At 42.4% G+C, this 18,157-nt stretch overlaps 2 protein-coding genes across 18 annotated transcripts in view; one reads left to right on the top strand and one right to left on the bottom strand.

The window, feature by feature from the left end:
* The window catches only part of fmn2b (formin 2b), a 205,305-nt gene that overhangs the window by 13,029 nt on the left and 174,119 nt on the right, over positions 1–18,157 (top strand). The gene's annotated exons all lie outside the window — the stretch shown is intronic.
* LOC133495489 (1-phosphatidylinositol 4,5-bisphosphate phosphodiesterase delta-3-A-like) overlaps positions 1–18,157 on the bottom strand; it is an 89,381-nt gene that overhangs the window by 1,136 nt on the left and 70,088 nt on the right. For 15 of the 17 annotated variants that reach the window (XM_061810203.1, XM_061810196.1, XM_061810204.1 and 12 more), the window contains 3 exons: positions 5,957–6,092; positions 5,758–5,823; positions 5,189–5,338 (listed from right to left, as the gene is read on the bottom strand). In XM_061810203.1, coding sequence (XP_061666187.1) covers positions 5,189–5,338; positions 5,758–5,823; positions 5,957–6,092 — 352 coding nt within the window. The remainder of the gene's footprint in view (positions 1–5,188; positions 5,339–5,757; positions 5,824–5,956; positions 6,093–18,157) is intronic. The other 2 variants (XM_061810197.1, XM_061810210.1) reach the window with 1 other exon arrangement.

Here is an 18,157-nt window from a genome sequence, read left to right as displayed (position 1 = left end):
GGCCCCTATGTTATGATGAGGCCAGCACCTATTCAACCTGTATTTCTCCTTGAAAGCCTGAAGAAGAACAGCGTACTGTTAGAAACAAATCAGATTCGGACTCAGAATACACGACTCAGGTACAGTTCAGGAAGAGGATTTATTCGATCCAAGGTTATACACAGGCAGGCAGTCCAAACAGGTAACAGTGTCAGAATCAGAAGGCGAAGAGGCAAGGTCATCAACGAGGCAGGGTTTGGTGTACAAAGAATCAAAGACATGAACAAGTAACTGCGGGAATGTTACATTCAAGGTACAATGATATGGCAAACTAAGTCACACACACACACAAAGCTTAAATACATAGTCTAATTATCTTGAACGAGGTGCTGGTGAGGAAGCTGCTCATGAAGGCAGCTGCCTCTGGGGCAGTCGGATGCCCACGCCCCTGACATTAACCCCCTTCCTTTAATGGCCAACCCTGGACAGCCCAGGAGCCTCAGGATGCGTGGCATGGAAATCCTGAATGGGCGTGGGGTTAATGATGAAATGCGAGGGAATCCATGACCACTCTTCGTGACCGCAACCCTTCCAATTTACAAACTATTGTACCCCCCCAAAGTCGTGAGTACAGCAGACGCCACACCAAATACACCAGGCCCCTGTCCACGAACCGGGGGGAAGGAAGTGGCCCGGCAGGAGACTAATGGAGACACTCAGGCCGGCTTGAGCAGACTGACATGAATTGTAGTGTGGACCCGCATGGACTTCAGGAGTTTCAGCTTCATTGTCACTGATCTGACAATGTTAATAACAACATGCAACCGGGATAAACCAGTGGACACCAAAGGAATAGAGTTATGTGAATACTCAACCAAAGCTAATTTATCCCTCCAGGTATCCGAATACAGGGAGGCGAGACACCTGAGTCCCGTCTCAAGGTCCTGGTTTAAGCATTCAGTCTGCCCATTGGTCTCGGGATGGAACCCCGAGGACATACTGACTGAGGCCCCAATTAAAGAACAAAACTCTCCAGAATCGTGAGATAAACCATGGGCTCCGATCAGACATAATATCTACCGGCAACCCACGAAAACAAAAAATGATGAGGTTTAACAGTTCGGCTGTTTGCTGAGCCGAGGGAATTTTCAGTAGCGTGAAGAAGAGCGCCATTTTCGAGAATCAATCAACCACCGAGTGTTTGATGGTGTTACCCTGCAATGCCAGCAGGCCCATCACGAAGTCTAGCGCAATATGGGACCAAGGCCGGTGGGAAATGGAGAGAGTTCACAACCTTCCTGCAGGGTGCTATCAGGAAGATTTGTGGGGACCATAAACTGGACATGTGCTGACAGTCTTTAACATCTCTTCTGATGGTGGGCCACCAGAAATGGTGTTCGATGAAAAATTGGGACTTTGCTATGCCCGGATGACATACCTTTCTTGTTGGTGTGGGCCCAATGAATTACTCAACCTCTGTAAGGAAGGCACAATGATGTTGGGACACCCTTTGGGACTGTGAGTATCTTGAAGGACGTCTTTCGTCTTTATTTCCCATGTGAACGCGGATACAAAACATGATTTTGCTTGTATGGGTGTGGGTTCAGAATGGTCTTTTCGCCGATGAATGTAATCCCAGTGTCTCCACTCTGACAGAGCAATCTTGACTGCTAACAGATCACAGTCTCCAAAGTCATGAGACAACCCGAGCACACAGCGGAAGTTCCCAAGAAGTGTTGTGACGTCACACTGAGACAAACAAAGATGGCTGCAGTGCTAGACCAATTTGAGAACGTCGATGCAATGAACATGATTAAGAAGGGTCCCATTAAGATGGTGAAGAATACAAAGTATATAAAGGCGTTAAAGGTTATAAATTTTAGCCATTTAGACAGAACACAAGTTCAAATGCAGATGAAGCGGCTGGCCATGAAGATGCCGATCCAGTATTGGCTGGAGTCAGACCCAGGGAGGAAAGCTTACTTCGTGTTGGAAACACTGACTGGTTAGCATTTGTGAAGTTGTTTTTTTTTTTTTTAAATTTGGCCATGAACTAATATATACAAATCGCTTAGCGATCCTAAATATGAAGTTTTCGGTCTTGATTTAAAATTCTGCAAAGGCCATGTATTTTTTCTGAACATTTCGACACCAAGTAGCTGAAGTCTGAGTTGGTATATTTTCACAAATAAGAATTTTAAGGACGGGAATATGTTTAAAAAAGTTGTCACAATTTGAGAGCAATAGCTGGTCACAACTTGCTTCACCATAAATGCATTTTCATGTGTAAACTGATGCCAAATCTTGGTACTTCTTCTGAGAGCCATAACCAGACAGTACCCAGAACTGTCCGTCCCCATTTTAGAAAAGCCGCTAAACCTTATACAGAAAGCTGTAAACTGGTGTCTTGTGGTTTTGTTTGGGCACTAAATGCCAAAATAGAAATTTAAATGGGTTGGATGGTTCTGTGTACTGGGTCTTTGACCTGTAGAAGTTTGTTAATGTAAACAAACTTAAAAAAAAAAAGTGTATCCACTTGTGTGAAATAATTAATTACTATGTTAGTTATCATGATAAAAGCATATCATTCTCACCAGCATATCATCATATCTACTATAGTTACTGTTAGAATTGTTTTATCATGCATTTGTTTCTGTTAGTCTTAGTCTGAATTATTCTCTTTGTGAGCTACGTGCGTGTCTTAGAATGTCAGCCAGTGACACCTGGGAGGCGACGCCCCCATCGTCACCACCCCCCCGCCCGCGCACCCCACCCGCCGAACTCAAGCAGATACTCCTGAACACTGGGAATCGATGTCTCTGTCCTGACCTCAGCGTGTTTCCCTGCTGACCTTAAGCAGATACTTCTCAATACTGGGAGGAGATATCACCTTTCTACCACAAGAGGATACACCCAAATGCCATAAACATGTCTATAAACAATGCCCTGCTTTTTCTCTTGTGAGTTCATCAGGACACTCTTACAGCCTTGAAGAAAGACCTTCGTGTTTATGTGCTGTTGGTGTAGCCAACTGTGTCAGAATTTTCACTCTGTGAGCTTGTAACTATGTAACCCTTTGACCTGTGAAAGCGATAAAAAGAGCAGACAGGGACTGTCTGCAGTGGGTCTCCCTGCCTGTCACTCGCGAGCAAGACAATCTTGGTTGGTTTGAGTTCACTCACTACAGTCCTTAGGCTTGTCTTTGCTGTTTTTCTAGGAACATCTCTGACAACAGGTGTGCATGCACAAGCTGCATACCCATGTAAACAACATATCATATAAATATATCAGCAGCGACTGGATTTTCCACAACAAGAGTAAGAGCTATTTTGAAAATTATGAATTCTCCTGATTTTTTTGTCATTTAAATGTACATTATTTGAAATAAAAAATTATTTATATTATTGTCCCATTCAGGAAAATTGTCACGAGTACATTTTCTTTTTTTTAGGTTATTTAGACATACCGCCAAAAGACAGCTTGTGAGATAGATATAATATTTTCCCGTTTTTTTAGCTGAGAATTGGTCAAACCATTTCCTGTAATAAAACTTGTATTTTTCTTAATTTTTTCTTATTACACTGCTTTAATTTAAAGTTATCAACAGTGTTAAAAGTTTTCTGAAAACAAAAGATTACTAACATACCTTTGCAACTTGTCTTTTAACAAAAGCTCTTCTCAGTTTGAAAAAATTTGCACAAACCTGACCCACTGTCTTTTGAGGCTTGAATCTTTGGGAAAATAATCTAAACTGTGACAAGAATAATTTGAATTATTACAAAACTGAACCATACACTTCTTCACAATTGTTCCAGATTGACTTTAGCTTAAAATCACTGAGGAATTCTCAAAACAAATAGTTTTTTTTCTTCTGCGTCAAGCAATGGTGTGAGCGAACATCCACAAACACAAGTCGCCTCGGTCTGATGTCAGAGATAAAAAACAGGAGAAAACGAGGCATTCTGCCAACGTCCAGCAAAATCGATCAAAGTTTGGGTATTGTTATTCATAAATACTTATATTTTTCGTTAAAACATTGAACGAGATGTATATTTTATGGTACAGTGGAACATACATTTTTGTCTAAACAAGATAACTTGCACTCAAAAATTGACATTCCATAAACTTTAAAAGCAAGATCACAAGATAGCTCTCACAAAAATGATCTGTTTAGCGAGGTAAAGATATGCAAGGGTGAGGCTAATCCCTAATAAACCTGTGGTAGAAGGTAGAAAACTGTAGGATTATCGACAAAAAATGAAACACCTTAGCACACAGAGGAAAATCTCGAGAAGAGACGTGACATGCAAGCATGGCTGGTGTTCGACACCAATGTGAGAAGGACGAAGAGTTTTACGATAATTAGAGGGATGAACACGTTTCTGAAGTGTCCCATGGAGACGGTCAAGACGAGTTCTATAAAGGCGTGAAAGTTTATCAATTTGAGCCAGTTAGACAGAATAGACGTTCAGATGAGATGAGCCTTGCAGAGGATGCCCGCAGCCATGTATTGTGAGATTTTGGGGAACAACCCCTTTCCCTTAGTCAGAGCATTGAAGATGGGTCATGGCTGGGTCTTTCAACATGACAATGAACCGAAGCACACAAGGAGTAGCTCTGTGAGAAGCATATTAAGGTTCTGGCGTGGCCTAGTCTGTCTCCAGACCTAAACCCAATGGAAAATCTTTGGAGGGAGCTGAAACTCAGTGTTTCTCAGTGACAGTCCAGAAACCTGTCTAGTCTAGAGAAGAGCTGTGTGGAGGAGTGGCCCAAAATCCCTCCTGCAATGTGTGCAAATCTGGTGAACAACTACAGGAAATGTTTGACCTCTGTAATGGCAAACAAAGGCTACTGTACCAAATATTAACATTGGTTTTCTCAGGTGTTCAAATACTTATTTGCAGCTGTATCACACAAATAAGTCATCATACATTGTGATTTCTGGATTTTTCTTTTTAGATTATCTCTCTGCACCTACGATGAAAATTTCAGGTCCCTCCAGGATTTCTCAGTGGGAGAACTTGCAATATAGCAGGATGTTCAAATACTTATTTTCTTCACTGTATATGGGGTGGATGGCTCTGTGTACTGGACTGATATGTATCTTTGAGCTGTAGAAGTTTGTGAATGTGAACAGATTTTTTGAATTTTTTCTCCTAATCAATCTGAGCAGTTGGGATTTCAACCTGCTCTATCACACATACTGTACCTGTGCGGAGACTTGTAAAAGGTAAGGTGTACTGTCCAAGGAAGTCATTACTTGAAGTATAGTCATGATCTTCTACCACAAAGCGAATGAGAGCCAGGCCAGGAGAATGGATGGTAAAATTAAAGGTGCAGTCCCACAGTGGATTAAAACCTGGGAAAGCGACAGAAGAATTCAATATTTATTCACATCCATTTACATGAGTACTTTAGACATTTAGAATCTGCTTTTCATTCCGGAAATTGCCAGATACATTAAAAGGCACAAACAACAGAACAGGCACCTCCACCATGAGGTAGAGGTACTTTAATCTGTAGTACACACACATCACACCATAATACACGTACAAAACATTAAGCTATGAAACTGGAGGGAAATAAGTATGCCCCCAGACACCTGCTTGTTGCCTCTCACTAGGCTCAAGTGGGTGGAGAAAAGGTAATTTACTTTTTTATGCATTTATCTTCACTTCCGCTTATCCTCATTAGGGAGCCTATCCCTACTTTCTCCATGCGACAACCTGAACTGGTTGCCAAAAAAATCGCAGAAGAAAAGGGAATTGCAATACTCACTAAGGTCAAGGGGGTGCTGGAGCCTATCCCACCTTTCTATCCCGCGACCCTCGTGAGGATAAGTGGCTAAGAAAATGGATGGATGGAGAAGAATGACAATAATATCCATCCATTCTCTAACCTTCTTAAATAATAATAATAATCATAATAATAACAATAATATAAAAGGATATAGAACTTCAGCTCAGTTCATACATACCATTATTTTGAATGTGGTGGGTTTTCTTCTTCTTGTTATCTATTGGAACACCATGTATCTCAACCCAAACCTGCGGATCCACAATGTCTTTTGGCTTGCTCCTTTCTGGCTTTGGTAGCTGCTGCGCAGAAATAACCTGAAATAATGAATGAAAAAATGAATAAATCAATCTTAGTGAAAAAGGTCATAATTCTTTTTTTTTATAAATTTATTTAAATCCATTACCACATAACAGTGCCATCCAAAAAAACACCAATGAAACCAATATGGAACAAATAAAAAGAGAACCACAATGCACAAAACAAGAAAATCAGGATAACAAATACACACATTTAAAAATGAATACTCACAAACTATTAAAAAGTAATAATATCAGCAAAACAAAAGTAACAACAAAATTGTACTTTGTAAATGTGTTAATCAAGGTCAAAATCCAGGATGTCTGATTTAGGGTTAGGGTTAGATTAGTCCAGTCAGATTTGTTAATAATATTAGTAATATAAATAAAAAGTTAATAATATGTCACGGTCTATAATCATAAGTTTTTGGACTGGACCCCAATAAAGGCTGAGGCAGAAAAAGTGAATGAAAATGGTTTATTAAGGGATATCACGGGCGTAGGATATTCGAGAAGGATGGACGGAGCAGGGAACACAGGAAACGGGAGCTTGAGGAGGTGAAAGAGCTTGGCAGCATGACTGGAATGGAGGGCGAGGCAGGTGACATGGAAGGAGCAATAGAGACGAAGAAGAACAATGGGGTAAGTATAATTTAATTGTGGGGAGTCGAGTAACCTGCGAGAGTACTCATGAGAGTAGGCCTGAATACTAAGGATGAACGTAAATACTTTTGTTTGTTGTTTGAATTGCCGGATCTAGCGTGTTTAAACGCATGCAGTGATGAGTGTAGATTGTAACAAGTGGATGGATGAGGATGTGGTGTTTGCAGGGTAGAGCAAGTGGGAGGGAAAGGTAGGGCACAAAGTGCCACCAAAGTTTTGAATAATCTGTGCTTCCTAAACTAACTAAGCGCGACAGGGGCAGACCGGCACCACACTATCCAGCTAACTTCAGGCAGGAGGCAGGGTACACCCTGAACTGGTTTCCAGCCAATTGCAGGGCACATAGAAACAAACAGCTGCACTCACAATTACACCTCGGGGCAATTTAGAGTGTCCAATTAATGTTGCATGTTTTTGGGATGTGGGAGGAAACCTGAATGCCCGGAAGAAACCCATGCAGGCACGGGGAGAACATGCCGGACAACCGGACACCCTGCGGAGGAAACTCATTTCGCCCGCTTGTATCCGGGATCTTGTTCTTTCAATCACGGCCCACGGCTCATGACCATCGGTAAGGGTAGGAACATAGATTGTTAGTGGCCAGTTGAGTAAATTGAATGAACCATTCAATGTTCTGGGGTGATCCACAAGCTGATTACCTCTGCTGATTCCCACACCTGTGTTGGTTTGCCATACTTACCTGGGTGATCACACAGAGAGGACTTTATGTGGAGCAGATTAGAGAAGCAGAGTTATGTCTAAATGTTTGACAATGTTTGGCATTTTATTTTCATCCATTTATATGCATATAAGCATGACATTGATGTGAAATGTTTATTGTTATTATGTTTTTGTTATTCAAATGCAGTTTGGGCCAGGCGCTTGTGGCCTTCATTATGTCAAGAGTTTGCACCCTTGGTAGGCGGAGCGAGGTTGGCTCATTCTCTTGAGATTTGTTTGTGTTGTTTTAATTAATTGTTGTTTGATTATATACAAAAATGGATGATGATATTGGGAGTTTTATGATTGGATGTCTAATGAAGTGTGTGTTTTTAGAGAAAACTGAACTTTGTACCTATTAATATTGTTATTATTATGTGTTTTTTAGTTTCACGGTGCTTGAAGATGCAATAAAGTTTGCATGGTTGAACTCTACACTGTCTCATTGATGCCAATGGCTGCTACAGTGAAACTCGCTCCCCCTACCAAGGGTACAAACTCTTCAATGACATCATGAAGGCCACAAGCGCCTGGCTCAAATCTGCTTCTCTGCTCTGCTCCACATAACCTCCTCTCTGTGTGATCATCCAGGTAAGTATGGCAAACCAACACAGGTGTGGCAATCAGCACAGGTAATCAGCTTGTGGATCACCCCAGAACATGAATAGTTCATTCAATTTACTGAACTGGCCACTAACATAGATCAACTGGTAAATTTAGAGCTTTGCCTTTCCATTTAGCTCATTCTTTACCACAATGGGCCAATACAAAAGCTGCATCACTCCAGACGCTGCACCGATCCCACTGTCCCTAACTCGGGCAGTGAAGGAAGTGCCCCACTTGGGGCAGGATCTCATCCCCGACTCAAATCGGTGAAAAAGGGAAGCCTTGAGCCAACTCTCACCGGAAACCAGTACCATTTATTACCGGCAATGCAGACAAACTCTGACATTGGTCGTGCAGGGACCAAACAGCCCATATCAGGGGTTTCGGTACTCCCGAAGAGTACGAGGTACAGGACCCCCTGAGGGACATGTTCGAACGCTGTCTCTAAGTCCACAAAACACATGTAAACTGGTTGGGCGAACTCCCATTCACCCCCGAGGATCCTGCTGAAGGTGGAGCTTGTCGACTGTTCCACGGCCAGGACGAAAAACACACTGCTCCTCCTGAATCAGAGATTAAACTTCCTGACAGACCCTCCTCTCCAGCACCCCTGAATAGAACGTACCAGGGAGGCTGAGTGTGATCACCCTGTACTTGGAACACACCCTCCGGTCACCCTTCTTAAAAATCAGGACCACCACCCAGTCTGCCGATTCAGAAGCACTGTCCCTGATGTCAACGCAATGTTGCAGAGGCGTGTCAAACAGGACAACCCCACAACATCCAGAGCCTTTAGGAACTCCAGGCAAATCTCATCCAATCCCAGGGCCCTGCCACCAAGGAGCTTTTCAACCACCTCAGTGACGTCAACTCCAGAGCTCGAAGAGTCCGCCTCAGAGAACCAAGACTCTACTTCCTGGTGTTAAGGTGTATCTTTGAAGGATTCTCCCCACCAACTCACAACGTCCCGAGTCGAGGTCAGAAGTGCCCCATCCTCACTATAAACAATGTTGATGGTGCACTGCTTCCCCCTCCTGAGACACCGGTTATGGACCAGAATTTCCTCAAACCAGTCTTGTCGTTCTCCATGGCCTCACGAATTCTTCCCATGCCCCGTATTTGCCTCAGTGACCACCAAGGCTGCATTCCACTTGGCCAGTTGGTACCTATCAGCTCCCTCGGGAGTCCCACAGGCCAGAAATCCCTGATAGGACTGCTTCTTCAGCTTGGCGGCAGTAACTCATAATGTACAGTATTAAATTTCAGGTGCAACTCATGTCTGTAATGTGTCTATTCATTTCACTCAAATTTTATGACCTTTAGTGTATTTTTCCTGATTTTAAAATCTTTTTTTTTAGTATTAGAGCTTGGTAAATATATTTTTATCTTTGTACTGAATGGCCTGCATATTTTTTCGTAGCACTTGCTGCAATAACAATAAATCTCTGAATCTGAAAAAAGGAACTGCAGGGACAAACCATGGCAGCACACCTTCAACAGACATCCTAGCATCTTCGTAGGTTTCTGAGGGTGCACAGCATAAAAGCCCCTTTTGAAGGTGTCATCCAAAACTGAACAAAATTAAACAAACAACAACAAACTTAGCTTGCGAGAGATCCAGATCCAGAAGGGAATGGCCCCAGCTCCAGAGTCGGATGCGTCAACCTCCGCCACAAACTGGCAGGAAGGCTCAGGGTATCCCAAGATGGGGGCACGACTGAATAGCTCTTTAAGGTGGCTGTATGCTTCCAATGCTGTGTGGATGCAATAGAATTGAGAGCTCGTGGAGGTGAAACTGATGAGAGGGATGGCTATTTGGCTATGACCTCTATGACAGTGGAAGATAGTGAAGCCTAGAAAAGTTTGTAGTTGTTTGCAGGCGGAGGGAATGGCCCAGTTGACAACTGCTTGGACTTTTGCTGCGTCCGGGACTTTGCTGTCCTTTAGCAAAGATGTAGGTCAGAAAGCTTGTGAAGGAGGGATGGCAATCACATTTTTAATTTCAAAAAGAGTCTTTCTTGAGTAGACTTTGGAGGACTTTGCAGACTTGTAGGTGATGTTCCTCGGGAGAGCGGGAGAAGGTGAGGAGATTCTCTAAAAAGATAAAGACAAATTGGTTGCACATACGCTAGAGGATGTCGTTAAGGAAGGTTTGAAAAATTGCAGGAGTGTTGGTTCACCCAAAGGGCATAACAAGATATTTGAAGTGGCCTAGGGGGTGATCAAAAGCAGTTTTCCATTCGTCCCCCTCTCTAATGTGGATGAGTCAATAAATTTTGTGCAGGTCCAATTTGGTGAATATCTGGGTGGTACAGAGGGCTTCAAATGAAGGGTCAATCAGGTGCAGTGAGGATTTATTTTTCATGGTGATGGTATTCATGAGTCATGTCACGTTCCCGCAACCCTTCGTCTACATCCCTGCTATTCCGTGTACCGAACCCTGCCTCGTTCTTGACCTTCCTCCTACACCCGCTGATTCTGTTACTGCTGCCTCAATGAACTGCCTGCCCATGTACGTGACTGTGGATTGAATAAAGACATCTCCCGAACTCTACCTGGTCTTGTGATTCATGCATTTTGGGTTTAGCCTCGTGTTCTGGTTATGACAGAACAATCAGGAAAAACACGGACCCAGCCGACTCTGATCCAGTGCGCAATGCCCTCCAGGTCCAAGGTCGACGTCTCGCGGCACATGAAGGAGTCCTCCAGATGATTGCTCGCCAATGACGCGGCTGGAATCTTTACCCGCATCCTCTTCCAGTGGAGTCAACGCCAGTCCGTATCCAGCAGCTGCCGCAACAGTCCTCCGTACCCCTGAGCCAGCCCCCTCACTGGTTCTTGACGCTCAAAGGGTCATCTGCTCACCGCTCTCCAGTCTGGAGCGATTTTCAGGGGACTTGGGCAATATCAAGCAATATCAAGCCCTTCATCACTCAATGTGAGCTACATTTCGGATTACAGTCTTTCGCCTTCCTTTCCAACCAAGCCAAGCCTGTTCGTGATCCCTCACCTGACGGGAAGGGCGGAAGCATGGGTGACTGCTGAATGGAGCAGTGAGACAGAGACGTCCCGAACGGGGGTTCTTTGTTACGGCCATGGCGTAGGTTTTTCAATATGCAACCCCTGAATGCGAGGCGGTGAATTTATTAATCACGTTACAGCAGGGCTGGTGCAGAGTCTCCGACGACGCCATCAATTTCCTCATTTTGGCAGTCGAGAGCCAGCGGAATAACAGGGCGCTCCTAAATGCTTTTGTTCAGGGACTGTCACCCACTATCAAAGATCGGTTAATTCCGATAGACTTGCCAACAGACCTTGACTGCCTCATAGCGCTTGCTCTGAAAATTGACCGGAGGCTCGTGAATCAAGAACAGGACAACGCCTAGCGGGGGAACTCCTGGCCGTGCATCAGAGAATCCACTGCTCTTCAACAGGCACCTGCCAATACGGAAGACCCCATTCAACGGGACCATCTCAGCCTGTCACCTGAAGAATGTCAACGACGGCTGTGGGGGGGACACTGTTTATCCTGTGGGTGGTCGGGTCACACCTTGGCTTGGTGCCCAGTCAACCCCGTGAGACCCTCTGTCATAGTGTCCACAAAGGTGAGTCTTAACCACGTCTCAGACTGTCTTGCTCGAGCACTCCTTTGTGTAACCTTAAGAATCGCCCTTGTAACGCATATGTGGCAAATGGCACATTCCTCTGCAAAATAACCTACATCACCCAGACGCTCACCGTGACATTTCCGGATCCCCATTCCGAACATCTCAGCTTTCAAGTTTTTGAGACTCAGAGCAGTGACATTATCTTGGGAAGTCCATGGCTGAGGCTACATAACCCCCATATCAATTGGTCGACCAGACAAGTTAAGTCTTCGGGGGTGATATGCCCCTTCACTTGCCTCTCATCCCAGAGGAAGGACGGCATGGATGTTGCTTCAGACAATCCCCGGACCCTAGAGGAGGAGGTAGCTCTATCCCAAGTTCATCCCTGTTATCATGATCTTCAGGAAGTGTTTTCCAAAATTAAGGCCAAGTCGCTTCCGCCACACAGGCCGTATGATTGAGCAATTTCCACAGCCTTTGAGCTCCTGAAGGGGGCCAAAATCTTTACCAGGTTGGATTTGAGATGACAATCCACAAGGGAATGTGTATCCAATACGTGGTCAATTTCCTCAGGCTACATAACCATTTCAGAAAATGCACGACTAAACAAAAGTGGACTAGTAGAATTAGTCAAACTATACATACATTTCAAGTACGACAGGTCTCATTTCATTCAAAACAATGTTTAGGAGGCCATACAAATTAACAATATTTTCCACACAATGACAGATAGACGAATAATGAAATAAATAAAACTCAAGTGGGAAGGTCCCTTTCAGGAGTTAATAACAACCACAACAGCTTTAAAAAAAAGCAAAAAGGTATACTTGAGTTCATTTGTTGATTGTAAGAAGGTTATTGATTTTGAAACCATTGTTAACACTAAAAACTAATTTGTTGTTGTTGTTTGTGTTTCTTTATTGGCCACTTGTAAGATAGCTGTTCTCATTCCCACTGCAAGGTCCCTAAAGTCCGGTTACACAGAGGGTAATGGTATTTAGAACGCTTCCGTCTCAACCCGGTGAAGAAAACAACCCGATCGAGGCATTTCAGGGAGTGAGACTACTGCTCTGCTGTCATGATAACGACTAAACAGTTAAATTTTGCTGTTGGGTGTTTTATGACAATGCTATCGTACGTACGTAATTTTAATTTTTCTGTTTGAGTGGTACCTGTGGGAACCACCAAAGGTCATAGAAAAACAAACTACTGTAACTACATACAAAAAAATGAATTCAAGTTCATTAAAATAACACGGTAGATCTGCAAATGTAAAACCACTGTCTTGAGACAACAATCAGGCCATTAAAGTTGCAAGTGTTACAATATGTGTAGCTGCAAATGGAACTTAGGCTTATGTGTCTTCCAAAAATTCACAATTCTCTGTGTAGCTTTGTGCAGGTTACAAACTACAATAACCTGCCTTTGAAACAGTTTTGAGGTCAAAGGGAATGACTACTTATTTAAACACTAAATTAGATTTAGAAAAATACTTAAAAATCACAACAAGCATTTCCAGACAAAATATGAAGTGGTTCCATATAGTAAAAAGGCAGCAAAAAACTTGTTCAAAAAATTGTGTTTGCATGGATTCACACATAATACCAGTGCTATTAATTGATAACGAATAAAAAAAAAGGGGGGGGATTCTGTGTATCCATTAACTTCTTTTGAAAAACAAAATATTAATGAAGAATGCAGCTAACAGGGTAAACTATAGTTACATCACATGCATGGGCCTTAGGCCATTACTACGTGTCATTCCAGCAGATATCCCAACACAGTGTACCCTGGAGGTAGACTAAAACAACTCCTAACACCACTTGTCAGAAATGGAATAGTGTTTATCCAACAACTAAGGCAGAAAATGATAAACTGATATTTTCTTCTAATGTTGCATTGGCTAACTTCTCCTGTGTTAGCTTTACAGGGATTGGTGTTAAGGTGGGAAGTCTCAACAAAACATGGTGTCAGGATGGTGTCATGGTGTCAAACTGCCCCACTGCTCCCATGCAGTGATGATGATGTGATGTTGGTGTGTTGATCAAAAGTTGTATGACACACTGATAAATGCACCAGGAACGTGTGCACTGGTATCACTGCTCTTATCTGTGACTGTGTTTCGATCCAAAGCAGAGGATATACAATTGGCCCCATCTATCTTTGGACCTCCCCTTAGTTTCTCCCGAAGGCAAAGGTCCTCTTGGAAAGATGGAGATCCGACATACATTGATGCAATTGGCATCCCACGAGGCGTACCAGATGAGTATAAGTTGGCTAACCAGATTGCTGCAGGATGGGAATCCATCTTGTTATGTACAGAAACTTGGTAACTGTACAGAAGCAGGCTTTATTGCCATAAGAGAACAACCAGCTGCAAACTTACTCATGACGTTCCAGAACCGCATAGCGGTCGACATGCTCCTGGCCGAGAAGGGTGCCGTCTGCTCAATATTAATAATATATATAATATAATATATACCAGTGTTGTTTATTCCAAATAACACAGCACCTGATGGGTCACTCACAAGGGCCATTCAAAGCCTCCGTACCCTGAACCACAAGCTGAAGGAGCACTCTGGTGTGAACACATCAGCCTGGTCTGAGTGGTGGGAATAAAAGTTTGCAAATTGAAAAACTTGTTCTCTGTCCTAGTTTCTATAGCTGTGTTTGCAGCTATTCTTGCATTGTGTGGATGTTGTAGTATTCCCTGCATAAAGGCATCACTTAACCAACTTATAACCACTGCTATTGCCCTGACAAATTCAAAATTGTCAGAAATATATCCACTATTTGCACAACAGGGGACAGTGATATTGTTGAGCACAATGATGACGTTATGACTTCTCTTCCAGACCTGTTCTCTGATCGAGAAGATTACAAGTGTTAGTGCTATACTTTTCTCCTAGTGTAACTTTACTCTGCTTCAATTAAGATATTATTTCTGCCTGCAATGAAAAATGCTTTGCTTTGCTCCAATTAAAAAAAAAACGTTTCTGCTTGCAATGAAGAATGCTTTGCTCTGCTCCAATTAGGTAACTGTTTCTGCCTGAGATGAAGAACGCTTTGCTCTGCTCTAGATGGCGTGATAGCAAATGTAGGATAAACAGGGTTGAAATGTTTGAATAATTGTGAATAGAATGATCATACATCTGCTTCCAATAAAGAGATGGTTTGCTTTGCTCTAGATAATGTGGCAGCCGCCTAGCAGGAGATAGCACAAGAACAAAAACATCTAATCATCAGAACTGTTAGAGGTAGGAGCACCTGTTGTCTGTTAAAGAAATGATGACCACACATTAACTCACATGCACACACGCACACAAACAAGCAAGTACACTTTGTTTCCAACTGTTTTGCTCGCCCGTCTCCTTTTTGTAACATCCATGTAAATAAGGACTATTTTGAAACTAAATAGAGTTGCTGAGGAGAGGATAATCAGAGAGTGCAGTGGTGGAGAGTTGTACGAGACTGTTCCTCTCTCCTCGCGAGCTGTTAAACTTGAACTGGTGTCTTTGCTTCCTTTTTGTCCAGTTTAATGAATCTCTAATTAGTAAACCTGACAATTTTAAATAACATTGTTATGATGATGACACAAGTACTTCTTACATTAATGCGACGTGGTGCTTCATACGTTGTTAGATTAAGGTTCATGCAGGCATTGAGACTTCTGTCCGTTTATTGTGAACCTAATTCAATTTCATTTGCCATCATGATGGTGCGATGGTGAACGGTTTTTGCCAACAAAGATGTCTTTTATTCATTTGATTATCCTGTATTTATCCGAAGTTGGCAAAATGTTTATTTGCAACATCGAGGAGAAATGCTTTGGCATACTCCCCATCTGTGAATGTAGACACACAGCAGAATCCTCCCTCTCCACAAAGGCTATCCATTCTTGTTGAAAACTTCGGTAATCCTCATATTTTTTTCTCTGAACAACCTTTGTCAAAAGCGTTTCCATAATTACGTAGTTGTTCCAACACGATCGGCATTCGGCTCGAAGCCTGTGGACTATGGCAACCTCACTAGGACAAACTGTCTCTGTCAGCTTCCAGGTGATCCGCCATGCAACTTTCCGGGAAGTCATTGAATGGCTCGACAATGTATGGGCTTCCAAGACAAACAAAACTATCCTGTAGGGATAAAGCCTGGAATGGGCTTGTTGTAACTGCAACTGAGGATGAGTCTGACTTAAGCAACGTAGAACAGGAAGCGGCATGTCGTCTACCTCTGGAGTTGGTGGACTTGTTTAGAAGTGACATTAGGGATGAATATTTCATTGGATTTTAGTTACCGAAAATTTGGAGTGACACGAATTAGTAATAATTTATGATTATGTTATTTATGCTATAGTTATCAGAATAACTCTTAATATGTTATGGTAACATACCAGGCACATTCTCAGTTGTGTCATGTAACGTAAGCATACTGTTCAGCCTGTTGTTCCCTCTATTTATTTATTTTTATTTGAAAGTGTTCATTTAAATTTAAAATGACGTTTGTTCTTGGTGTTGGATTTTAGCAAATAAATTTCACCCCAAAATTCGACTTATACTCCAGTGTGACTTATACATGCTTTTATCTTCGTTTTTATGGATTTTATGGGTGTGTGCCTTGTACTCCGGAGCAATGTATAGTCCGGAAAATATGGTATAGCTGTTTTGAAAGGGAAGAACATTGCTAAACAGGCACTTCACAAGAGGTTAAAACAAGAAAAACTGGATGAATTCACGATGAAGCCTAGAGGAATTCATATTGTTGGCTGACAGATTAGGTTAGAATGGAATCCCCTTTGACCATGATGTTCCGAGATGATATTGTGATATGCAGTGAAAGCAGGGAGCAGGTGGAGGAACAATTAGAAAGATGGAGGTATGCACTGGAAAGCAGAGGAATGACGATCAGCTGAAGTTAAACAGAATATACGCACGTGGTTGAGAGGGTTGGAGGAGGAAGAGTGAGGCTTCAGGGAGAAGAGATAGCGAGTGTGGACGACTTCAAATGCCTGGGGTCAACAATCCAGAGCAATGGTGAGTGTGGTAAGGAAGTGAAGAAACGGGTCCAAGCAGGTTGAAACAGTTGGCGGAAAGACAGAACCTCGGTCAACTCCCGAGTATTCCATTATATCACCTTCTTTTCAAGTTGACATCTTTGGGGTTGAAACTAACCCTTTGGTTTCAAGATGATATGTTGTTCTCAATTAATAGAAAGCTACTCATAGATGAGAACAAATCCATTGCCGGTTTGGGATTCAACACTCGTAGCCACCTCATCCTGTTAGCCTCATCCTGTTAGACTCCACCAGCACCAATGTTGATGCTGACGAATACAATGCCTCAGATGTCTTTCCTGCTCATTGGTCTGCCATTGCTGGCAGGTTCTCCTCCAGCAGATGATAACACAAGATTCCTGTCTGCAACATTCTTCCACCTGGAACCACCTTCAATGTTGCATCCCGCGGATCCATGTGAAGTTTCAGTTTGTAATACTGTTCCACTTTGCTTGTTTTATGAACCAGTGTTTACGAAGATGTTCAGGCATCTTGGAAAAGGGATTGTGGAATCTCAGCCTTGTAAGTAGTTTCCGAGATGCTTCGACATTCCGGAGGGAGGAATGTGAAAGATTCATCTCATAAACAATACATAATGTAACCAATTATTATAAACTGTAACCAATTATTATAAACTATTCTTCTAAATAATATAATCAATTATTATAAATGATAAGCAATTATTATAAACTATTCTTTCATGTTGTACTTGACTGGCTTCTGGTTCCCGAACTGGTGACAACAAATTGATGAAGCTCCGACCTGCATGGCCGTTCAATAACTAAATCCTGCTGAATTCAGACCGAATGTTGGGAGTACTTGACGTGGGACACCCCTGGAGACGACTTTAGTGGACTAAAATCATCATCTGTATAATATTAGTAACCAAATTCACGTTGAAGCTGTGCAGCCTAGCCTAGTCTAGCTCGGGAACATCAAGTAACGTATGTAATCAAATATTTGCGGAGTAGTCAATAGTGAATACTTTCGAGATGAAAGTGGACTGTCGTGAAAATTCCTGAAAATACAAGCTTCCCCAGGAAATTTTTTAAAAATGGATGGCTGTGGTGCATTCTAGCGATATCTGTGTACAAAGTTCAGGCAAAAATTGAAAGTAAAATTTCCAAGTCCTGACCAAAAAAAAAAATTGGGCAGACGTTCCCCAAGGGCCAAGCCCAGATTTTTTTGCCCCCCATTCCCTTATCACTGGATAGCACAAAATCACATTTGTCATTAAAATATGCATAAAATATGCCAGTTTATCTGAGACAAATGAATTAAGTGAACTATTCAGTAAAAAGACATCTAAAATTGACCTTTTCCCCACATTATACATATTATAGTATAGCTATATAATATACACGAAAATATATCCTAGAATTTCTATACCGTACAGCAAAACATGTTAACTTGTTACGTCGCGTTGTACTGAT

The sequence above is a fragment of the Syngnathoides biaculeatus genome, chromosome 22 (assembly GCF_019802595.1).
Source record: "Syngnathoides biaculeatus isolate LvHL_M chromosome 22, ASM1980259v1, whole genome shotgun sequence".
Lineage (NCBI taxonomy): Eukaryota > Metazoa > Chordata > Actinopteri > Syngnathiformes > Syngnathidae > Syngnathoides > Syngnathoides biaculeatus.
The sequence above is the reverse complement of the archived record's forward strand: the minus strand, read 5'-3'. Positions and strand labels throughout refer to the sequence as shown.